General features: G+C 46.7%; 1 protein-coding gene across 1 annotated transcript; it reads right to left on the minus strand.

Moving 5' to 3' along the window:
• Window positions 1–950: 950 nt before the first annotated feature.
• Window positions 951–2,245, minus strand: LOC147727946 (BLOC-1-related complex subunit 6-like). The gene has a single exon (XM_086961858.1). It carries the CDS (start codon window positions 2,135–2,137, stop codon window positions 1,454–1,456), a length of 684 nt encoding a protein of 227 aa, XP_086817984.1. The 5' UTR covers window positions 2,138–2,245; the 3' UTR covers window positions 951–1,453.
• Window positions 2,246–21,173: the final 18,928 nt, after the last annotated feature.

Genomic DNA, 21,173 nt, shown 5'->3' on the forward strand with positions numbered 1-21,173 from the left:
GAGGCAGGCTGTTCTCTCTGAACACCGCCAGGCTCTGGAATGCTCTCCCCATCTCACTCCGGTCTAACCCAGACCTCCTTGCATTCCGGAAAAATCTAAAGACACTGCTGTTTGCTCAATCTTATGTACCTTAGCTCAGTCCCCTCACCTCCTCTCAACCCAGCGCTTGGACGCCTGCGGGCAGCAATCGCGCTCAATAAATATTCTTACAATACAATACAATACAATACAATTAGGGCATGTGGTGTGTTTGTGAGTAGTCAATGCCCAATTCCTGTTCCCAGGTTTACTATCCTGCAGTGTACCCTACTTAGTGGAAGTTGTTTTTTTTGTGGGTAGTCAATGCCCCGTTTCTGTTCCCAGGTTGACTATCCTGTGGTGTACTCTACTTAGGGGAGGTTGTGATTTTAAAGGGTTTAGTGCCCTGTGTTGTTCCCTTTTTTTTGGGTGGAGATTGTTAAACATCGATCTTTCTGACACTCTGCTTCTGCCAAAGTCTACCTGCCTGAGATTCGTGGCCAAGAGTTTTATGTCGGTGGGACTTTGTGAGGAGTTTTATCATATTTTTCTTTGTCGGCATGTTTTTGTCAGGGGAGCTTGTTTAGGGTCTGTGTCTACGCTCGCCTTTGTTTATCAGGGTGTTTACCCTCTGGTGTACCCTTTTGTGAGCGTGATCACCTTTCTTTGCTACTTTGGTTCTCTCATCTAAACCATGCTTTTACCCTAAGGGAAGGGGATGTGGCATATAGTAGCATTTTGTTGTTTTTTTGTTCTTTTAAAATTTAGCATGTTTTTGTATTTCTGCTCATGCTAATGATATCTCATGCAATACTTGTTGCTTTTATGGTTTTTTGCCTTTGTTTCTTTATTCTGTTCTTACCCCATAAGGGAAGAGGGTGTGTAGTAAATGTCTTCTCCACTGTTCTCCTCTGGATAGACTGTACTAATATTCAAGTATTTTACTTGGGTTAAGCAAAAAGGCTGAACAGTTTAATTGACAAAAGCAGTTTGTGAGATTACTTAATAAAAACAAAACACAAAGAAATGGGCTGACAACATCCCTTGTTGAAACCGTTCTCATCAGAAGATTAACAAGTCATTTTGTGTTAAAAAATATGTGTCAACATCTGTTGTTCATTAAGGGGCCGAAAGATTAGTCATTCCTATAAATTCTATACATTATCTACAGTTTGTGCTAGAAGCCCTTTGGTTGGCCCTGCACGATTCTCACCAGGCAAGCTGGCAGAGCCAATAAAATCCAACATGATGCTTGCAGAAGTACGCATAATCGGATCACGTGCACCACAGCCGCCGCCTCTGGGAGCATCCATCCAACTGGTTCATGTCATCCATTCCCACCGCGCACCAGTTGATGCAGGATCACCGGCAGTATACGTAAGAGTCAACTTTAAACAGGGAAGCAGAGACTTTCAGATGCTGAAATGCTTAGGTATTATTTGCATAATGACTCAAATACATCCAGGGTCCGTTTGATCTCCCGAATTTGTTTCGCCAAAGAATGAATGGGCTGCATGGATCGATCCAACTCCTCGCAGCGCGCCATCAGGGTATACATGCCTTTAATGCTCATGTCCACCGACTCGCCAAGACTGTCTACTGAATCTCTGTATGTCTGGATATAGCCAACACTCAGAGCAGTCATATTCTGAATTGTACAATTTAAGCTCTTCATCATTTGATCCACCTTGTGAGCAACATCTTGCGTGAGCTTTTCCAGGTCCTTCAGCACGTCTGGGTCTATGGGAGGGATGTCTGCTTTGTGCCTCTGTAGGCCTGGACTTCGGATCGAGTTGTCAGCGTCCAGCCCCTGCAGCGCCCCGTGCAGCGCGCTCAGCCGGATCCGCAGCTGGAGGTTGTTGGCCATGAAGTGGGTCAGGTCGCCCCCGTGACTGACGGTGCCCTCGAGCTCCAGGGCGCTGGAGATGGTGGCTCTGCGGCCGGGCTCGGCCTTGCAGGCCCGGCTGATGCCGTCCAGGCTCCGGCTGTCCTGCAGCCTCCCCAGGCCGGCGTGGGGGCCTGGCGGGGCCCCGTTCATCTCGGGCCCCCGGGAGCCTCCGCTCCCGCTCTGGATGCGCGCCTCAGCCATGACGTGCTGCGGAGGGCCCGCGGGCTCCATGGGGTCACTGCCGCCCCCACAGGCCGCGCCGCCTCCCCATGAACCGGCCCGGCGCAGCAGCTGTTCCTCCGGAGCTCCCTGGCGAGGCTTCTGATTGGCCAAGGGAACTACTTCTGCTCATGGTAATGATATCTCATGCAATACTTGTTGCTTTTATGGTTTTTTGCCTTTGTTTCTTTATTCGGTTCTTACCCCATAAGGGAAGAGGGTGTGTAGTAAATGTCTTCTCCACTGTTCTCCTCTGGATAGACTGTACTATGTTATCTGTGACATCATAGAATGCCTGGGTGTCCCTTTGGCTCACAGTGCCTCTCTCTAACTTACTGTGGCAGTTGGTCATCTCAGGCTAAGCTGCTAACAGCTGGCTCCTGGTGGGGTTTTACTTCTGTACTTAATATCTTGGAAGGAACTTACAATAAAGAATCTTACCTACACAGTGGACTGTGCATCTTTCATTTACCACACACACCACAAGGTATATATCAAATATATATGTATTTATTCTAAACACAACCCCTCTGGACTTTTTATGAGGTCAGAAGTAAAAGTACAATACCAGGAACTTAATTAGCATACAATAAGTTACACAGTATACGTTTTGCCCTAGGGGCCTCACAAACCATGTACTAAAATAGTGGTATAAGAACCACGTGAGAAATAGAAAGCAGGCCTGGGGGCTGTGGAATCGCTGGGGCTACTCAGGACAACCAAAGGTTAGGATGTAGGAGGCCCAAGGGAGACGTGTGTGGTGTCTAAACACAGCCGCGAGTTACTATTGACATTCTACGGGGAACAAACAAGTTAGAATTTTAAAGAAAAAGGGTACAAGGAGGTGAACTACGATGAAACCCTTTTAGACTAGGACACTTGGAGAGTCAATACCCATGGGAGCACTGGCGTTCTCGTGTTACCTCACCCAGGGAAGCCGGGTGCATAGGTGTCTTTTTGTGTCAGGTTTCGTTGTCGATACCAATGGAGAGCTGCAAAGAAGTGCTGCAGGCGACCAGAGGAAAAGTGTCCAGGTGGATCCATGGGTAGATCAGAGATGTGAAGAACCTGAAATTAGAGGAGACAGAGTCTGAGCCACTAGCCAGTGACCAGGGTTGCGATAGAAAGATGCCACCAGATGTCGGATGATTTCAGGTGAAAAGGAGAAGTTTGTCTCTTCAGCCACAAGGTCCAGGATGCGTCGACAACAACCAGGAGCTGTATTCGAGCTGTCCCTCAAAGGATCTAGTTGACTGCGGTGTTGGTATCCGGATTGGACCTAACAAGCCTTGGCAAACGCAACCAATGCAGGATGTTGAGATTGGCTTCGGTGCAGACCAGAAAAGGCTGTGGAACTTCTCCTTTCCAGGGAAGTTAGAGCAGACCTGGAGCAACCAGGAAAGCAAGTTGAAACAAAGGTTGGTCTTCTTAGGGGCTCACTAGCCAAAGAACTAGGAACTGCAAAGACGCGTTGAGCTGAAATGCACCAAGCGGGCCCACGGGACACTCGTGGAGTGTGGGCCTCTGAGCTTCAGTGCAAAAGATGCTCGGGCTGGGGCTTCAAGCATCCCAATGCACAACTTCGGGATACCTCGGAAAGTTGGTGCAGGTAGCAAAATGCAGGATGTTCAGGAGTTCCGGTCCCATGTCTCTTGTGTCCACCACGGGTCTCAGCTTTTCTGTGAGTGAAGGTCGGGTCAGAGATGTCTGGAAGTCTATGTCCTGTGTCGCAGATTCTTTGGAATCTAGCGGGAGCCTCGAGAATGCAGACCGGCAAAGATGCTGTTGGTGCCTGTTTGAACAGGGTGGTCACTCCTTGACCACAAGGGAGATTTCTTCCATCTTCCAGTCGAAACGGAATGTCGAATGTCCAGGTTATATGTTGCAGAGTTTTGTCCAGGGTAATCTGAAGTCATAGGGACTGGGGTTCTATACTTATAGCAAGTTTAGGGGGTTGGACTAAAGCTAAGGTCCCTCCTATGGGTGGACCTGGGGTGGGGGTGGTTACACCCCTTCCCCTTTCTCCAGTTTTGCACCAGAGCTGGGGCTGAGTGCCCCAGCAACCGGTTTGAACTGGGAAATGCATGGAGCACCTTGTGTGCCCCATGCAGTGTCTGGAAAGCATTCACTGAATACAGCCCTCCCTGCCCCAATACACTAAGAGCCTGTTTGGGGAGGTGCCAGCACTTCCCTGGACAGGAAACTTATTGTTCAGGCCTCCCCTGCCGGAGTTTCATCCAGCAGCAGGAGGGCAGACTCGTGTCTGTGGCACCAGCATCCATTTTGTGATGCTGAGGCTCTGTTTAACTTTAACTGGGTAAACCAGTAGCTACATGTCTTCTCCCTCTAGAACAGTGGAATACTTCCCACGCCTCCAGGACTGGTGGGGGGATAGTATTCCAAAGTATTTGACACCTTACACAACATGTTTTGATAAAGCCAAAGCAAAGTTAGCATTAACCACGAGGATTATAATGCTATAAGGAGATGGTTCCGAAAGCTCCATAGGGGCTCAGCTCATGCTAGGGCACCCTCTCACATAAAACCAAGCACTCTACCTCCAGGATTGTCGAGGTCTGCCTTAGGAGTGGCTTATAGATGTATATGTGTCTTTATATGTATATAGATATAGGTATACTGTAAATGTGTGTGTTGCGATTTATATAGCGCACGTATCACCCGAAGGCATCAAGGCGCTTGCCTTGGGAACCCGTCCTGGTATTCCCCTGTGAGATAACCCCAGCAGGGTATCCACAAGGTGAAAGCCAGGCATCCCGCCGCGAGGGGCCGTAGTGGAGATTAAGCAAGCTATTGCCCAGAGTCGCAGAGTGTGAACCCGTGAGTCAAGTAGGCACCGGAACGAGAATTATCGAGTCCGTGGAATTTTTGAGCCCAAGACCCGCCGAGGCGGGGAATTGAACCCTGGTCCAGGACCGATCTCAGCTTCCGGGTCTGCCGCCTCTAACCCCTGAGCCACACTTCTCCGATACTATATCTAAGTAAGGGGTGATTACACCACCTTACCCAGGCTGTGTGAACAGACCCGTGGTGTCAGTTGGAAGGCAAACCAGGGGTGGCACAATACATGTTGCAGCCCCTGGTAGGCTTAGGGTGCACCTATGTCTGGGTACCTATGGTACACTATAGAGGGGCTCACAAGGGTGACCCTGTAACCAATCTGGTGTGTACCTAAAGTACATGATATCAATTTAGAGAGAGAACAGCTGGGATGTGGGCCTGATTAGCAGGTCCTACAGCCACACTAAAGTCGAAAAACCAGAGAATCACATCAAAAAGTGGGGGTAATCATAGGAAGCAGACCCTACTCTCCTACAGGACATACAAAAATATGCAACTGGTGTTGGCTCTAGCCAAACTAGGTAGCGGTAGAGGGGACAGCGGGCATGGCACATAGGTAAACGGCCTCACTAAGTCCAGCAAAACTAATACGTTTTTGCTGAGACAAACCTACTCCCTGCCCTACGATGTCCTAAGACACGAAATAGGAGTCGTTTTATTTTTGGTCTCGCCTAGTTTGGCTAGAGCCCACACCAGTTGCAGATTTTTGCAAATCTGGCACCAAGAATCTAGGATTGGATACACCTTTTAGGGGGTGTAGACCGTCCATTTTCTTGCACCTTGGTCCTGAAGAAAACCTGATAAATCCCACACATAGGTTGAAACATGTAGACCACCCACCCAGATACTCTTGGTCATAATTACCCACTCAGTATCTTCACACCCTTTTTAATATTGTCCAGTTGCTTATGAATAATTTTTTTTCTCCATTAAGTTAAACCAGGACAATTTGTAAAACAAAATCTGCACTTATCACTCACAACAACCAGCTCCAATGTAGTTCAGGTGTCGCAGCACACCCTGATGACACTCGGTCATCAGGGCGGACCCCAATGATGAAGCATGTCACCACCAGGCTGGTGAGTGAGGGGTTTTTTACAAAAGGAAAAATGTTCCTTTTTCCAAACATATATCCCATTCAGAATCTATGATTCTTAACGGGGACACTATTTCTTTTGTTACTCATATACCTTACCCAGGAGAACAGGAGTATTCTCCGATCACACTTTGTGAAATTAATCCCTTACTCTCCCTTCTTTGTTATAGTATACAAAGAAATAGTTCACCTTGGGCAAATACTTAGAATGTGAGATTAAAAAGTATTCAGGTCATTTATATACAGAAGAAATAAGATAGGACCCAAAACACAGCCCTGACATACACCCCTTGATAAGCCAAACATTTCAGTTCATTCACCCCCTTCTCCATATCTAAAAGATGGGGTGACCTCGTGGTGCAATGCGTACAGAAATCCTACCAAGGGCTAGGGCAAACCTGTCTATATTAAAATATTCCATAACTTGGAGCGATTAATGTAATCATTGGTGCTGCTACGATCCATTAAAGCAAAGGAAAGTAATCTCTTTCTGGCAATCATGTACTTCCCTATAGTTAGGTGTAAATTAAAACACTTTTCTTGTGTCCCTAACCCTTCTCTAAACATGTACTGTACTGAGCTGAGAATACCATTTTGCTGCACCCAATCCTTAATCCTATGTAGTAATGCGTACCACAACCTTTACCATGGAATCTAGCAGTGAAATTGGTCTGTAGCAGCGAGGGCCCTGCCTATTGCCTTTCTTAAAGACCGGGACTATGCTGGCAGTCTGCCAAGAAGCAGATATTTTTTAAGAAGCTGCAGCATTCAGGATGTTAGTGATTACAGGAATCCACAGAGGGTGTTCTCCTTATAGAGGTCCATATGGACTCCATCGGTACCAGGTGCCTCTTTGGATGGACCGGTATGGATAGCTCTCAAGCTCTTCCACACTGTTATTCTCATAAGAATACATGTGTTTAAAATGGTCTGATCTTCTTTCTGGGCTAATGGTAGATCCAAGTCCTTCAGACAGTGTGGTGTTTGGGTTCCTTCCATTCACAATTTCCCCCCAAATCCCTAGTGTCCATATCCTTACACATTTTTAACTAGGCCTTCCCATGTTTGTCCCTTGATATTGAGCTTCATTTTTTTGTCTGTTTGTAAGCTAAGCTTGCATCTGCAGTAAGAAGGATGTTCCTGGGCTAACTATTGAGGAGGGTACACAGCTTTCGGTCTGTGGCCAAACACATATTATCAATCCACTCTAGTTGAGAGCCTCGCACAGATCTAGAGCAGCCTATTATGGAGTTTCGGATGGATTCATTTAATGCTAGGGGTGGGCAGAACTCACAGAGTTTGGCTCCATGGAATTCCGTGGGGTGACATAAAAACTCTTTGATATTCTGCTGAGTTCAGCCTGTCCTTACTCTCAGCCACTCTGACTAGCGGAGCCTGGTATCTTCAGCATTGCGAACCTACTGGGGAGCCAGGCATCTTTAGCAGCTGTCCGAGAGCACATTGCTTGCTTAGACGGAGGGAAACATGACACAGAACTGAAAGTGTGGGCTGCCTCCATTACATGCTCTGTGGTTAGAACTCTAGCTGCTGAAACTGTATAAATTAGGATGCTGGCTGACGCGCAGCAGACGCGTTTAGAGGGACGAGCTCAGTCTTGCATGAGCTGGTGAATGAAGCACCTGGCAAAAGGCTTCATGCTTTCCTCTTTCTCTGCCTAATTTGCTAGAAATTGCGAAAAGTCACCTGAAACTGTTTTTAAAAAATCATTGCTTATCACTGTTTTTAAATTCACTTATTTTGCCTGCACAGCATACTCTACAACTGGTCAAAAAGTGTCTTCCCCGGTCCACTATGGATTCATTCGTTTATGTGGAGGGAAACACGAAGCAGAACCAGAAGTGTGGGTTGCCTCCATTAGGTGCTCTGTGGTTAGCAGTCTTGCTGCTGAAACTTCATAAATTAGAATGCTGGCCCGACGCGCAGCGGACGCGTTTAGAGAAATGAGATCAGTATTGCATGCAGCCGCGGCACATCTAGGGAGTTCGCTGGGGCAGAGAGGCGGGGCGGGGGAGGGGCAGGGTGGTGGGTACTAAACCTGAATATGGATAATTGGAGGTAAGTAAACAATTGAATACATAAAACGAATTTCGTAGCACGCGCTGCTTCGCATTTTGCAATGCAGGGCGCGCTACGAAATTCATTTTATTTATTAAATTGTTTACGTACCTCCAAGTATCCATATTCCGGTGTTTAGTACCCACCACCCTGCCCCTCCCCCACCCCGCCTCTCTGCCCCACCGAACTCCCTCCATGGGCCGTGGCTGCTTGCATGAGACGGTGAACGAAGTACCTGGTAAAGGGCTTCATGCTTTCCTCTTTCTCTGCCTAAATTGCTAAAAATTGCGAAAAGTCACCTGAAACTGTTTCTAAAAAATCATAGCTCCTCATTGTTTTTAAATTCACTTATTTTACCTGTACAGCACACTCTACAACTGGCCCAAAAAAGTCTTCCCCAGTTCACCACTGATTCTTCCCTTTGTGTGGAGGGAAACATGGCGCAGAACCGGAAGTGTGGGCTGCCTCCATTACGCTCTCTGTGGTTAGCAGTCTAGCTGCTGAAACTGCATAAATTAGGATGCTGGCCCCGACGCGCAGCAGACACGTTTAGAAGGATGAGGTCAGTCTTGCATGAGCTGGTGAACGAAGCGCCTTTTAAATGGCTACATGCTTTCCTCTTTCTCTGCCTAATTTGTTAAAAATTGCGAAAAGTCACCTGAAACTGTTTTAAAAAAATCATAGCTCATCACTGTTTTTAAATTCACTTATTTTACCTGCACAGCGCACTCTACAACCTGTCAAAAAGCGTCTTCCCCTGTCCAGCACGGATTCTTCCATTTGTGTGGAGGGAAACATGGTGCAGAACCGGAAGTGTGGGCTGCCTCCATTGCGCGCTCTGTGGTTAGCAGTCTAGCTGCTGAAACTGCATAAATTAGGAAGCTCGCCCCACCGCACAGCGGAAGCGCGCAGCTGGAGCGAGCGCTAAAGGCAAGCCCGTCTGTGCCCGTCCGTGCATGGACCGGGCCTAGGGCCATGAGTCCTGGCCCAGCATTACCAGCTATGCCTCTACCGACTATAACCTACTCCAGTACTCAGCTAAAAAACATCTGCCTGGCTTCCAAACAACCTGCTTGTTCTTTCCCCCACATTTGCTCTTTAGCAAACAACTTAAAATGTAGCTGCCCCAACTGCTCCTTCAAATTGCAATCTCGCCATAGAGCAGCATCAGTCCCGATCCAACCTCAGTGCTCAATCCAGGATCAGACCCACCTAGCACTGGTAAATGCTCGGTCACTCATAAACACAGGAATGAAATAGAAGACTTCATCACGGATCATAAGCTAGACATACTATTTATAAAAGAAGCATGGGGAGACCCCACTGCTGGGCCAGATTTCTGTGCTGCAACACCGGAAGGATTCTGCATATTCCGACGCGACAGAACCAAAAAAAAAGGGAGGCGGTCTAGCTATCATATACCGCAACAACTACTTAGTCAAAATAGAGATAATCCCTTCCTCGACCTGTGAAGCAGTCACCTTCACCATAATTCTCAATCACTCACAATCATTTACAGGTACGCTCCTTTATCGTCCCCAAGGTCCCCGCACAAAATTTCTTTCTGATATGGGTAGATTAATAGAACCGCTAGCAGGAGAAGATGCCTTCACTATCCTAGGTGATTTCAACTTCCACCTAGAATCTCACAAGGACCACGATACCTCCACTATCATTACAGAACTGGAGGCTGCAAACCTACTGCAAATGGTGACCATTCCAACCCACAAAGCTGGGCACACACTAGATGGACTCTTCACCAACAACAGCCTCTTATCAATAGAAAAAACCTTACCTCTGGTATCGACTGATCACTGGGCCATACTCTTTGACATCCAGATGAAAACAATCCTGTCACTCACCATGCCATCCCCTAACTCTCAATTGAAAGCTTGGAGCTGCCTGGACCAGGAGCTCCTCCAAACACATCTTTCCTCCACCAACTATGACCCATCCCCAGACCCCACATTGGCTCCAGCTCATTATTCTAAATGGCTTAACAATGCCTTCAACATCTTAGTACCTCGAAAAATATTTCTAAAAATAGAAGTACCCCAACAGCACCTGGTTCTCCGAGTTCCTTAGAATGTAAAAACAACGCTGTAAGAATCTGCAGGGACATTGGCGCAGAAACTACAACTGTAGCGAGAAGACCCTTTACAAGGAAGCCATATCCAGATACAAGCTAAATACTACATCAGTCAGATTGAAGCGGCTCAAAATTCTACTAAACAACTTTTTTAAGTTGTCACCAAATTATCAGGGTCAGACACTAACCCGCCTCCAGCCTTCACTCAAGACCTGTGCTCCACTTTGGCCCCCTTCTTCCTAGATAAAGTCAGTAACCTCTACAACAACTTCACTTCTCACCTGAATGCAGGTCAGTCTGATAAAATTTCAGACAAAAGTGATACTCAGCCATCCCTCGCGAATTTCAGCCAAGTCTCAACGAAACAGATCACAGACCTCATTCTATCCACTGAATCAGGCTCCCCGCTGGACCCCTGTCCAGCCTCCATCTTAATGCTATTTCCCGATTTATTAGCCTCTAATTTAACTGACATATGCAATGCCATGTTCATGAGCAGCACTTACCCTGACACTTGGAAAAAAGGCCATCATCAAACTGTTGCTGAAGAAACAACATCTTGACCCACTAGATCCTATAAACGTAAGACCCATCACAAGTCTACCTTTCCCGGCTAAAATATTCGAAAAAGTATTGAACCAGCAACTAGCCAAATATAATGAAGACAACAGACTCCTAGATGAGACGCAATTTGGCTTCAGAAAGGGCCACGGTACAAAAACCACCCTCATTAAAGCGGCTAACAAAGTAAGGACCATCCTAGACCAAGGGGGCACGTCAGTACTGGTGCTGCTGAACCTATCAGCAGCCTTTGACACGGTCGATCACACCACACTGATCAATCGTGTCTCAAATATAGGCGTTACACACAAGGCTATAGAGCTATTGGCCTAGTTTCTTTACAATCGCAAACAAGTCGTTGCCCTCAGCTCTTTCAAATCAACACCTTTCTCCCTCCTGTGCGGTGTGCCACAAGGTTCATCCCTTAGTCCGACACTCTTTAACATTTATGTCTCGGACCTGGCCAGGGTCATCAAAGCCCGCGGGATGGGACTCAAGTCCTACGCTGATGACACACAACTGGTGCTCACTATCCATAATGACGGAGGAGCAATCGCAGCCAGCTTCCAAGATGGAATGCGTACGATCAGCACCTGGATGGCCAATAATTGCCTGAAGTTAAATTCCGAAAAAAACAAAAGTTTTGATATTTGGAAAGCTACACCCGGTTTGGTCTTCTACATGGTGGCCATCCATATTGGGCCCACCACCGCTCCCGGAAACCAAAGTGAGAAATCTAGGGATCATGTTCGATGACAAACTCACCTTTCTATCCCACGCCAACACAATTGTTTCCTCAGCCTTTTACACTCTCAGAATGATAAAAAAACTCTTCCCATTTCCATTTTCTACCCCCCAGTGCTAGAAAAATCCTAATCAGTACATTAGTAATGTCAAAAATCGATTATTGCAATGGCCTGCTCCTTAACGCGCAGAAAAAGGTCACCAATAAACTTCAGATGGTGCAGAATGCTGCAGCCAGATTGATAACAGATACCCCCAAATACCAGTCAATCGCATCGCAAGTCAGGAAACTCCACTGGTTACCAATCACAAGCTGTATCAAATTCAAAGCACTCTGCATCGCCTTTAAGGCATTCACAAAACAGGAGCCCACTTTCTGAAGAACGATTCAGAAAAGGGGGTGGTGATGGACAGAGTATCTGAATTAAACAGAACACTCGTACCCAGTCAACAGATCAGGGCTTGATCCATCACGGTTTTTTAGCTCACTGCACCATCCCAGCTCAGAACCTGGCTACATGCAAATTAGTCTGTCCCTGGCCCAGTGCATCATGGGAACAGGGCAGACCAAACTACCAAGCCAATTCTTATACTGGAAAGGAAACAAGCAAGTAGGGTTCGACAACCAGGTACAGACGGTTGTACGTTCTTACAGCGCATTCCGTTGCAATGCATGCCTTTACCACGCATGCGTTACAACGTTATGTTATGTTATGTTATATGTCATTTCTATAGCGCACGGCTACTCAGTAAGAGTGTCCCGGCGCTTTATTTAGGCAACTCAGTGTAAAACATAACACCATAAAACAGAAACAGACAAGGAAAAGAAAGACAACCTAAAGGTTAAAAAGCCAGGTCTTAAGGCTCTTCCTAAACAGGAGCAAATTAGGAGTGCGCCGCAAGGCCAGAGGCAGGGTGTTCCACAACTGAGGGGCCCTTAAGCCAAAGGAGCGACCCCCGGTACGGGCCTTCCTCACTCGGGGGACCACGGCCAAAAACAAAGTTTCCGACCGCAGAGATCGCACCGGGCGATAAAAGACGAGCCTGCGCTGTAAGTACCTTGCTCCCGAGCCAAAAAGCGCTTTGTGAGCCAGGGTCAATGCTTTAAACATAATCCGTTTCCGGATGGGCAGCCAGTGAAGCGACTGCATCAACCCGGATACTCTTGCTCGCTTATGGAGGCCGAAAATGGCGCGGGCCGCAGAGTTCTGCACAACCTGCAGCCTCTGAACAAGATAGTCCGGAAGACCTAAATAAAGGACGTTGGCATAGTCCAGTCTGGAGCCAATTAAGGCTTGCACAGTAATCTTTCTATGCTCCTCTGTGAGCAAAGGTAGGAACTTTCGGAGCATCTTCAGAATGCCAAAGCACGTGTCCGTCAAACCAAGAATATGTGATCTCAGCGTCAGATTATTATCAATCTTGACTCCCAGATTTTTTGCCACCTGGGATGCCTGAGCGGGGGGGCGCATATCCATTGGCCACCAGGCCCGCCAATCAGGGTCCGAGGCACAGCCAAAAAACAGTACCTCCGACTTGTTGGAATTAGCCTTGAGGCTGTTCCACTGAAACCAGTTGAAGACCATCCCCAAGCAGCCCCGAATGCTGTCTCCATCAAAAGCCTGATCTTTCCTACACGTGAAGAGCAATTGAGTGTCATCAGCGTAGGACACGATCTGGGCCCCAAAAGACTCCACCAGTGCCGCCAGAGGTGTCATAAAGATGTTAAAAAGAGTCGGGCTCAACACAGAACCCTGCGGAACTCCGACTCCCAAAGGCGGCATCTCGGCAGAGCTCGGGGAGGCCCAGACCGTTTGTCGGCGGCCCTCAAGAAAAGATGTAAACCAGTTGAACACCGTCCCCCTCAGACCAATGTCATAGAGTCTGGCGAGAAGCGCCTCAGGGGGAACGGTGTCAAAGGCCGCCGACAGATCAAGCATGACAAGCATGGCCTTGCCTCCTGAATCCAGTGTCTCCCTAATAACCTCTGACACCTCCAGGAGTGCCGTCTCCGTACTTAAATTAGGACGGAAACCGGATTGCGAAGGGTGCAGAAGGTCATTCGATTCTAGAAAACTAGACAGAATGCCATGCACATGCTTCTCCGTGATTTTAGCCAGGGCCGGGAGAAGGGAGATCGGTCTGTAGTTGGCCAGCACCTCTGCGTCTAACCCAGGCTTCTTGAGGAGGGGGATCACCATTGCCCTTTTCCAGGACCGCGGGACCCTCCCCTCACTCAAAGACAGGTTCAAGAGAGGGTTGACCAATGGGTTAACCACGGCCGCCATCCTGGCCAGAAATTTGGCCGGGCAAGGGTCTAATGGCGAGCCCGATTTAAGATTGGTCAGAAGTGCAAGGGAAGCATCGGTGGAGACAGAGGGAAACTCCGCCAGAAAAGCATCCCGAGTGGACGATGGAACTAATCCAGCCACCGTGCAGGAAAACACTTCAGCGGGCCTCTCTATGAAGGAGTCCTGGATCAATTTGATTTTGTCCGTGAAAAACTTGGCAATATCACAGACCCACGACTCGGGTGACGCTATTTGAGGCAAGTTGGATCTGGGGGGCCGTAAACTCCCTCACCAAGGTAAAGATCTCTTTACATGAGTTCGAGGCAGCCTCTATTCTCCTGGCAAGATAGTCCTTTTTCTCACAGAGAATGTCGCGATGGTAGGCTTTGACCGCAGTCCTGTAAGCAAGTTTGGCCTCCACATCATACTGAAGGCGCCACGCCCTCTCCGCCACCTTACACTGGCTATGAGTGGCACGCAGTGCCTCAGTGAACCACGGCGCAGAAACCCGCTTCGCCGAGGCCCGAGGGGCCATTGCGGGGGCTAGCTCATTCAGCCTCTCCAGCAGCCACGCCTGCATGGCCTCTACGTCCTGCTCTAAATCACCTGAGAAGGGGCACGGATGGTCCACAAGAGCCTGAGCTAGCAGCTCAGGAGTCACTCTGTGCAATGCCCTTGCAACAGAACCATACTGTCTAGGGGCACTGTCGGGTAATTGCTCACTCCCAAGTACGGAGAACCTGGCCAGCCTGTGGTCGGTCCAGAGTACAGGGAGAAGCTCAATATCCACTAAAGGGACCGAGGAAAAAATCTGATCCAAGGTATGTCCCTTGTCGTGTGTGGGGCCCACAAGAAAAGGGACAAGGCCGAGAGGAGCCGTAATATCAAACAATTTGTTCGAGTCCGAGTCCTCATCCACATCCATGTGAAAATTAAAATCTCCCGCCAGCAAACAATGCCGCGCACTCAAGGCCAGTCCAGAGATGGCAACCTGGAGGTCCTCAAAAAAAGAACCCACTGGTCCTGGAATGGTTTTTCTATGCATAATCTTTTCCTCGATTTCTTCCATGGTGACGTTGGACGTCGTTAAGAGGAAGCGGATGTTTCTTTCCGTTTCCTCTTAAATGACGCCGTTTTCCTGCACATCTCAACGTTTCTTCTGGTGAGTTTTTTTTGGGGGGGAACACCCCCCCTTTTTTTTTACCCTTTACCACACATGCCTTTACTACGTACCTCGTAGTAAAGGTATGCGTGGTAAAGGCTTTCGTGGTAACCACGCATGCGTTGTAATGCATGCGTGGTTACGGTATTTGTGGAAACGGACGCGTTGTAGTGGCCGTTTCCCGGTACAGACGTGGTGCATGCGAGGTGTCGGCTGGGGGGCCTCGTGAAGCCCGCCTGGCGAGCTGAGGCAGGGTGGACCGGATCTACAGTGCTCAGATGACTCAGGTATATTGGTAGTACACATAGGTATGTCGTTCAGAAAGGGTACCTGTATGGCCTGTGGCGGCATTTGGAACCCTGAAACATCGGGAAGATTCACAGAGGGACTTGAGCATTACCTCTCAATCTCCGGAAACTGCAGCAGACGTTGCCCGTTGCCAAGGGAGTCATTGCTTGCAACCAGTGTGATGTCAATAGGGTAAGGCCCCAGATACTTTTAGTATGAGGAAGTGAAGCGCACTCGATCGTAGGCTGGAACTGAGGCGAAGTAAAGACGCGCTGCCGCGAGACACACTCTGCGATGGGGAAGGGGCGGAGGAAAGCCAGATGGCAGAGTGAAGCCAAAAGGAGTGAGGAGCACAGTGGGGGCTAAGACATGCGCGAAAGTTAATTAAGGTGCGCACGCGCAAGAGCAAAAGCTGAAGCGCAGAGAGAGGCAGGCAAGGCTTAATGAGCCCTGACAGAAACCCACATGGCGGCTGCGCATGTGCACACGCACGTGCATACAAGCTTGAGGCCAGGAAAAGCCTTTGGTAGCACTTTAACCACCAATATAAAAGTAAGACTATTTGGCAACTGTCATAGAAAAGAAACTACGACAGCCATATATGTATATATATATATATATTCCACTCTCGTCGCCACTCTTTGCACAGCGTTTCCAAGGAAATTAGAGAAAACGGACGCTTAGTAAGTTTTGCTGCCGCAGGTAGTTATTGATCAGATATCAAAGTGCATTGCAGTGCCCAAGAAACCAAACGCGTTTCGGCGTTCCCTGACGCCTTGTTCGCTGGTATAACGTAAGAAAATACCCTCCTACTTTTTAAAATAATCCCAAACCACAGTGATTGGCCAATATTTCACCATGAAAAAAACGACGTACTTTTTACACAAACATAAGTTCGATGGCACAAAGGTAATAGAAACCGGATTCCTTGAGGTACACATGTTATTAGATAACATTTTAAATCGTATATACAATTATAATTCAATCCAAGGATCTGTGCATATACTTAACCGAATATAATGTATACATTTTTCTAGGAAAAAGACCACACTGTTTGATATTGTCCCTAGTCTAAGGGATGCAAAACATTTCTAAACAGTTGGTTAATGTTAATTTCCCACAATAATGCCATTACGCCGTAATAACTATTCATATATACATGGCAAGCACCCGAATGTGTGCAAAGTACAAATAATTAAAATTGTTTGATTCAAAGTTCTGTTAGTCACTACTTCCAGCCGGAAGTGTGAAATTTCATCATTTTATCAATGTTTATTGTTACGGAGGGGGAGTCAAGGGTACAGGAGACAGACGGTCAGTGTTCTAATTCAAATTAATAACTGTACAAATACAATTTCATTTGACAATACCATTCATTAGAATCATAGAAGGGTCCTAAGTATCAATTTCTACCAATTTTTCTGTTTCCCATATATGAAGGTTTGTTTTTCATACTTCACCGGTTATTGGATAAATATATTTCATTCATTTTCTACACAGTATCCACAAAGATAAGAACGCTGTATAAAAAATAAATAAATAAATACTTTTAAGACCTTTATTCTTGTCAATGAGAAGTTTTCTAAATATTATAAAATATCTACAAATTCTTATTTCATGTTAACTTTCTCATAAATAAGGGATTCTGTGTGGTATTAAGACTGTCATATTTCTGAATCTATCCTAAATAATGGTGAAGGTCTTCGCAAATGTTCAGGCCCCGTGGGCTCTTGGTTTCCAGTTTTAAAATGTAGCTGGTTTCCAGTCGGCGAAGTTGTTTTTCCCTATCCCCACCCCTTTTATTGGTGGGAATATGGTCTATCACGTAATAGCTGAGGACATTAAGGTTGCCTCCATGCTCCATTTTGACATGCCTGGTCACAGGATATGTAGGATCAGAATTTACTGTGGCCCTTAGATGTTGTAATATTCTTGCCTGCACTGGAAGTTTTGTGCTTCCAACGTATCTTAAACCACACACACAAGTTAAAATGTTCACGGCATACTCAGTTTTACAAGTAAAATGACCTCTGATTTTTATGGGTCGATCTGAGAACGCACATGTGTATGTTGTGGTATTGGAGCCAAATTTACAGGCTGGGCAAGAGGAGCATTTAAAAAGCCATTACGAGAAGAAAGCCAATTATCTCTATTACATATCTCTGGACTGGTTTTAACCAGATCAGATTTCATTGAATGAGCTTTGCAAAATGTAAAATTGGGCTTGGTAGTGTAAATATCTTTTAGGATCCCATCTGTCATTACAATTGGCCATTCTTTATTTACAATTTTTCTAATGACCTTAGATTGCCTGCCGAAGGTTGAGATGAATCTACAAGTGTTATCAGATTTATTTTTTGCTATACCAGTGTGCTCTGTGTTTGTAGTTTCTACGCTGATGTTGTCTGCCCTTGGGTTTCTCATTTAACTAAGGCAACCTTACGTAGGGTAGCAGTTAGATTCTTTTCCCTGTAGCCCCTCTCTAGCAATTTATTTTTAGTTATAGTAAGAGCTTCCTCGCATGCAGAAGTCGTACTGCATGCTCTTTTCACTCTGAGGAATTCGCCATAGGGTAAGCTGGCTATGGTGTGCCTGGGGTGAAAGCTGCTTGCATGAAGCAGGGTATTCCCTGCAGTCGGTTTCTGGAATAGGCTTGTTTCTATAAGTCCTGACTTAATAACAATCTGAATGTCAAGGAAACTTATGGTGGTCACATTGATATGATACGTGAATTCCAAGTTAAAGGAATTATTGTTGATCACTTTGATGAATTCTATTGCCTCCACTTCCGTACCTCTCCAGACAATAAATATATCGTCTATGAATCTCCATAGACGTACTATATGCTGGTCAAACAGTACTTTGTGTTCCCCCCTGAGGACATGCTCCTCCCACCAGCCCACATGTAAACATGCGTAGCTGGGGGAGAAGCATGCCCCCATAGCCACTCCTTGTTATTGCCTGTAAATTGATCCATCTAACCGGAACCTATTGTTGTGAAGGTACCAGTGTATCAAACTAATTAGCATTTTGTTGTGGCCATAATATTCAATGTTGCGTAGGTTAAGGTAATGCTCTACCGCTAACAGGCCATCAGTATGTTTTATACACGTGTAAAGCAATTTAATATCTAAAGTTATTAGTAGATAATCATCTTCCCATTTCACTTCATTCAGTTTGGCTAAAAAGTCTCTAGAATCTAGTTTAAAGGAAGGCAATGTCCTGACAAAATCCTGTAAAAAAAGTCCACGTACTTAGATGTATTCTCAAAGGTACTGTTCTGGGCTGAAATAATCGGCCTCCCTTGTAGTGGATTTGTCCCCTTGTGAACTTTAGGGATTAAATAGAATGTTGGCAGCTTAGGGTGATTGTTTAATAGGAATTTATTCTCCTCCTTTGTAATTAAACCTTCACGTCTAGGGAGTTCGCTGGGGCAGAGAGGCGGGGCGGGGGAGGGGCAGGGTGGTGGGTACTAAACCTGAATATGGATAATTGGAGGTAAGTAAACAATTGAATACATAAAACGAATTTCGTAGCACGCGCTGCTTCGCATTTTGCAATGCAGGGCGCGCTACGAAATTCATTTTATTTATTAAATTGTTTACGTACCTCCAAGTATCCATATTCCGGTGTTTAGTACCCACCACCCTGCCCCTCCCCCACCCCGCCTCTCTGCCCCACCGAACTCCCTCCATGGGCCGTGGCTGCTTGCATGAGACGGTGAACGAAGTACCTGGTAAAGGGCTTCATGCTTTCCTCTTTCTCTGCCTAAATTGCTAAAAATTGCGAAAAGTCACCTGAAACTGTTTCTAAAAAATCATAGCTCCTCATTGTTTTTAAATTCACTTATTTTACCTGTACAGCACACTCTACAACTGGCCCAAAAAAGTCTTCCCCAGTTCACCACCGATTCTTCCCTTTGTGTGGAGGGAAACATGGCGCAGAACCGGAAGTGTGGGCTGCCTCCATTACGCTCTCTGTGGTTAGCAGTCTAGCTGCTGAAACTGCATAAATTAGGATGCTGGCCCCGACGCGCAGCAGACACGTTTAGAAGGATGAGGTCAGTCTTGCATGAGCTGGTGAACGAAGCGCCTTTTAAATGGCTACATGCTTTCCTCTTTCTCTGCCTAATTTGTTAAAAATTGCGAAAAGTCACCTGAAACTGTTTTAAAAAAATCATAGCTCATCACTGTTTTTAAATTCACTTATTTTACCTGCACAGCGCACTCTACAACTTGTCAAAAAGCGTCTTCCCCTGTCCAGCACGGATTCTTCCATTTGTGTGGAGGGAAACATGGTGCAGAACCGGAAGTGTGGGCTGCCTCCATTGCGCGCTCTGTGGTTAGCAGTCTAGCTGCTGAAACTGCATAAATTAGGAAGCTCGCCCCACCGCACAGCGGAAGCGCGCAGCTGGAGCGAGCGCTAAAGGCAAGCCCGTCTGTGCCCGTCCGTGCATGGACCGGGCCTAGGGCCATGAGTCCTGGCCCAGCATTACCAGCTATGCCTCTACCGACTATAACCTACTCCAGTACTCAGCTAAAAAACATCTGCCTGGCTTCCAAACAACCTGCTTGTTCTTTCCCCCACATTTGCTCTTTAGCAAACAACTTAAAATGTAGCTGCCCCAACTGCTCCTTCAAATTGCAATCTCGCCATAGAGCAGCATCAGTCCCGATCCAACCTCAGTGCTCAATCCAGGATCAGACCCACCTAGCACTGGTAAATGCTCGGTCACTCATAAACACAGGAATGAAATAGAAGACTTCATCACGGATCATAAGCTAGACATACTATTTATAAAAGAAGCATGGGGAGACCCCACTGCTGGGCCAGATTTCTGTGCTGCAACACCGGAAGGATTCTGCATATTCCGACGCGACAGAACCAAAAAAAAAGGGAGGCGGTCTAGCTATCATATACCGCAACAACTACTTAGTCAAAATAGAGATAATCCCTTCCTCGACCTGTGAAGCAGTCACCTTCACCATAATTCTCAATCACTCACAATCATTTACAGGTACGCTCCTTTATCGTCCCCAAGGTCCCCGCACAAAATTTCTTTCTGATATGGGTAGATTAATAGAACCGCTAGCAGGAGAAGATGCCTTCACTATCCTAGGTGATTTCAACTTCCACCTAGAATCTCACAAGGACCACGATACCTCCACTATCATTACAGAACTGGAGGCTGCAAACCTACTGCAAATGGTGACCATTCCAACCCACAAAGCTGGGCACACACTAGATGGACTCTTCACCAACAACAGCCTCTTATCAATAGAAAAAACCTTACCTCTGGTATCGACTGATCACTGGGCCATACTCTTTGACATCCAGATGAAAACAATCCTGTCACTCACCATGCCATCCCCTAACTCTCAATTGAAAGCTTGGAGCTGCCTGGACCAGGAGCTCCTCCAAACACATCTTTCCTCCACCAACTATGACCCATCCCCAGACCCCACATTGGCTTCAGCTCATTATTCTAAATGGCTTAACAATGCCTTCAACATCTTAGTACCTCGAAAAATATTTCTAAAAATAGAAGTACCCCAACAGCACCTGGTTCTCCGAGTCCCTTAGAATGTAAAAACAATGCTGTAAGAATCTGCAGGGACATTGGCGCAGAAACTACAACTGTAGCGAGAAGACCCTTTACAAGGAAGCCATATCCAGATACAAGCTAAATACTACATCAGTCAGATTGAAGCGGCTCAAAATTCTACTAAACAACTTTTTTAAGTTGTCACCAAATTATCAGGGTCAGACACTAACCCGCCTCCAGCCTTCACTCAAGACCTGTGCTCCACTTTGGCCCCCTTCTTCCTAGATAAAGTCAGTAACCTCTACAACAACTTCACTTCTCACCTGAATGCAGGTCA

Source organism: Lissotriton vulgaris, chromosome 3_1 (genome assembly GCF_964263255.1).
Source record: "Lissotriton vulgaris chromosome 3_1, aLisVul1.2, whole genome shotgun sequence".
NCBI lineage: Eukaryota > Metazoa > Chordata > Amphibia > Caudata > Salamandridae > Lissotriton > Lissotriton vulgaris.

Coding starts and splice junctions, on each gene's coding strand:
- LOC147727946 (XM_086961858.1), bottom strand. CDS start 2,137: ATGGAGCCCGCGGGCCCTCCGCAGCACGTCATGGCTGAGGCGCGCATC.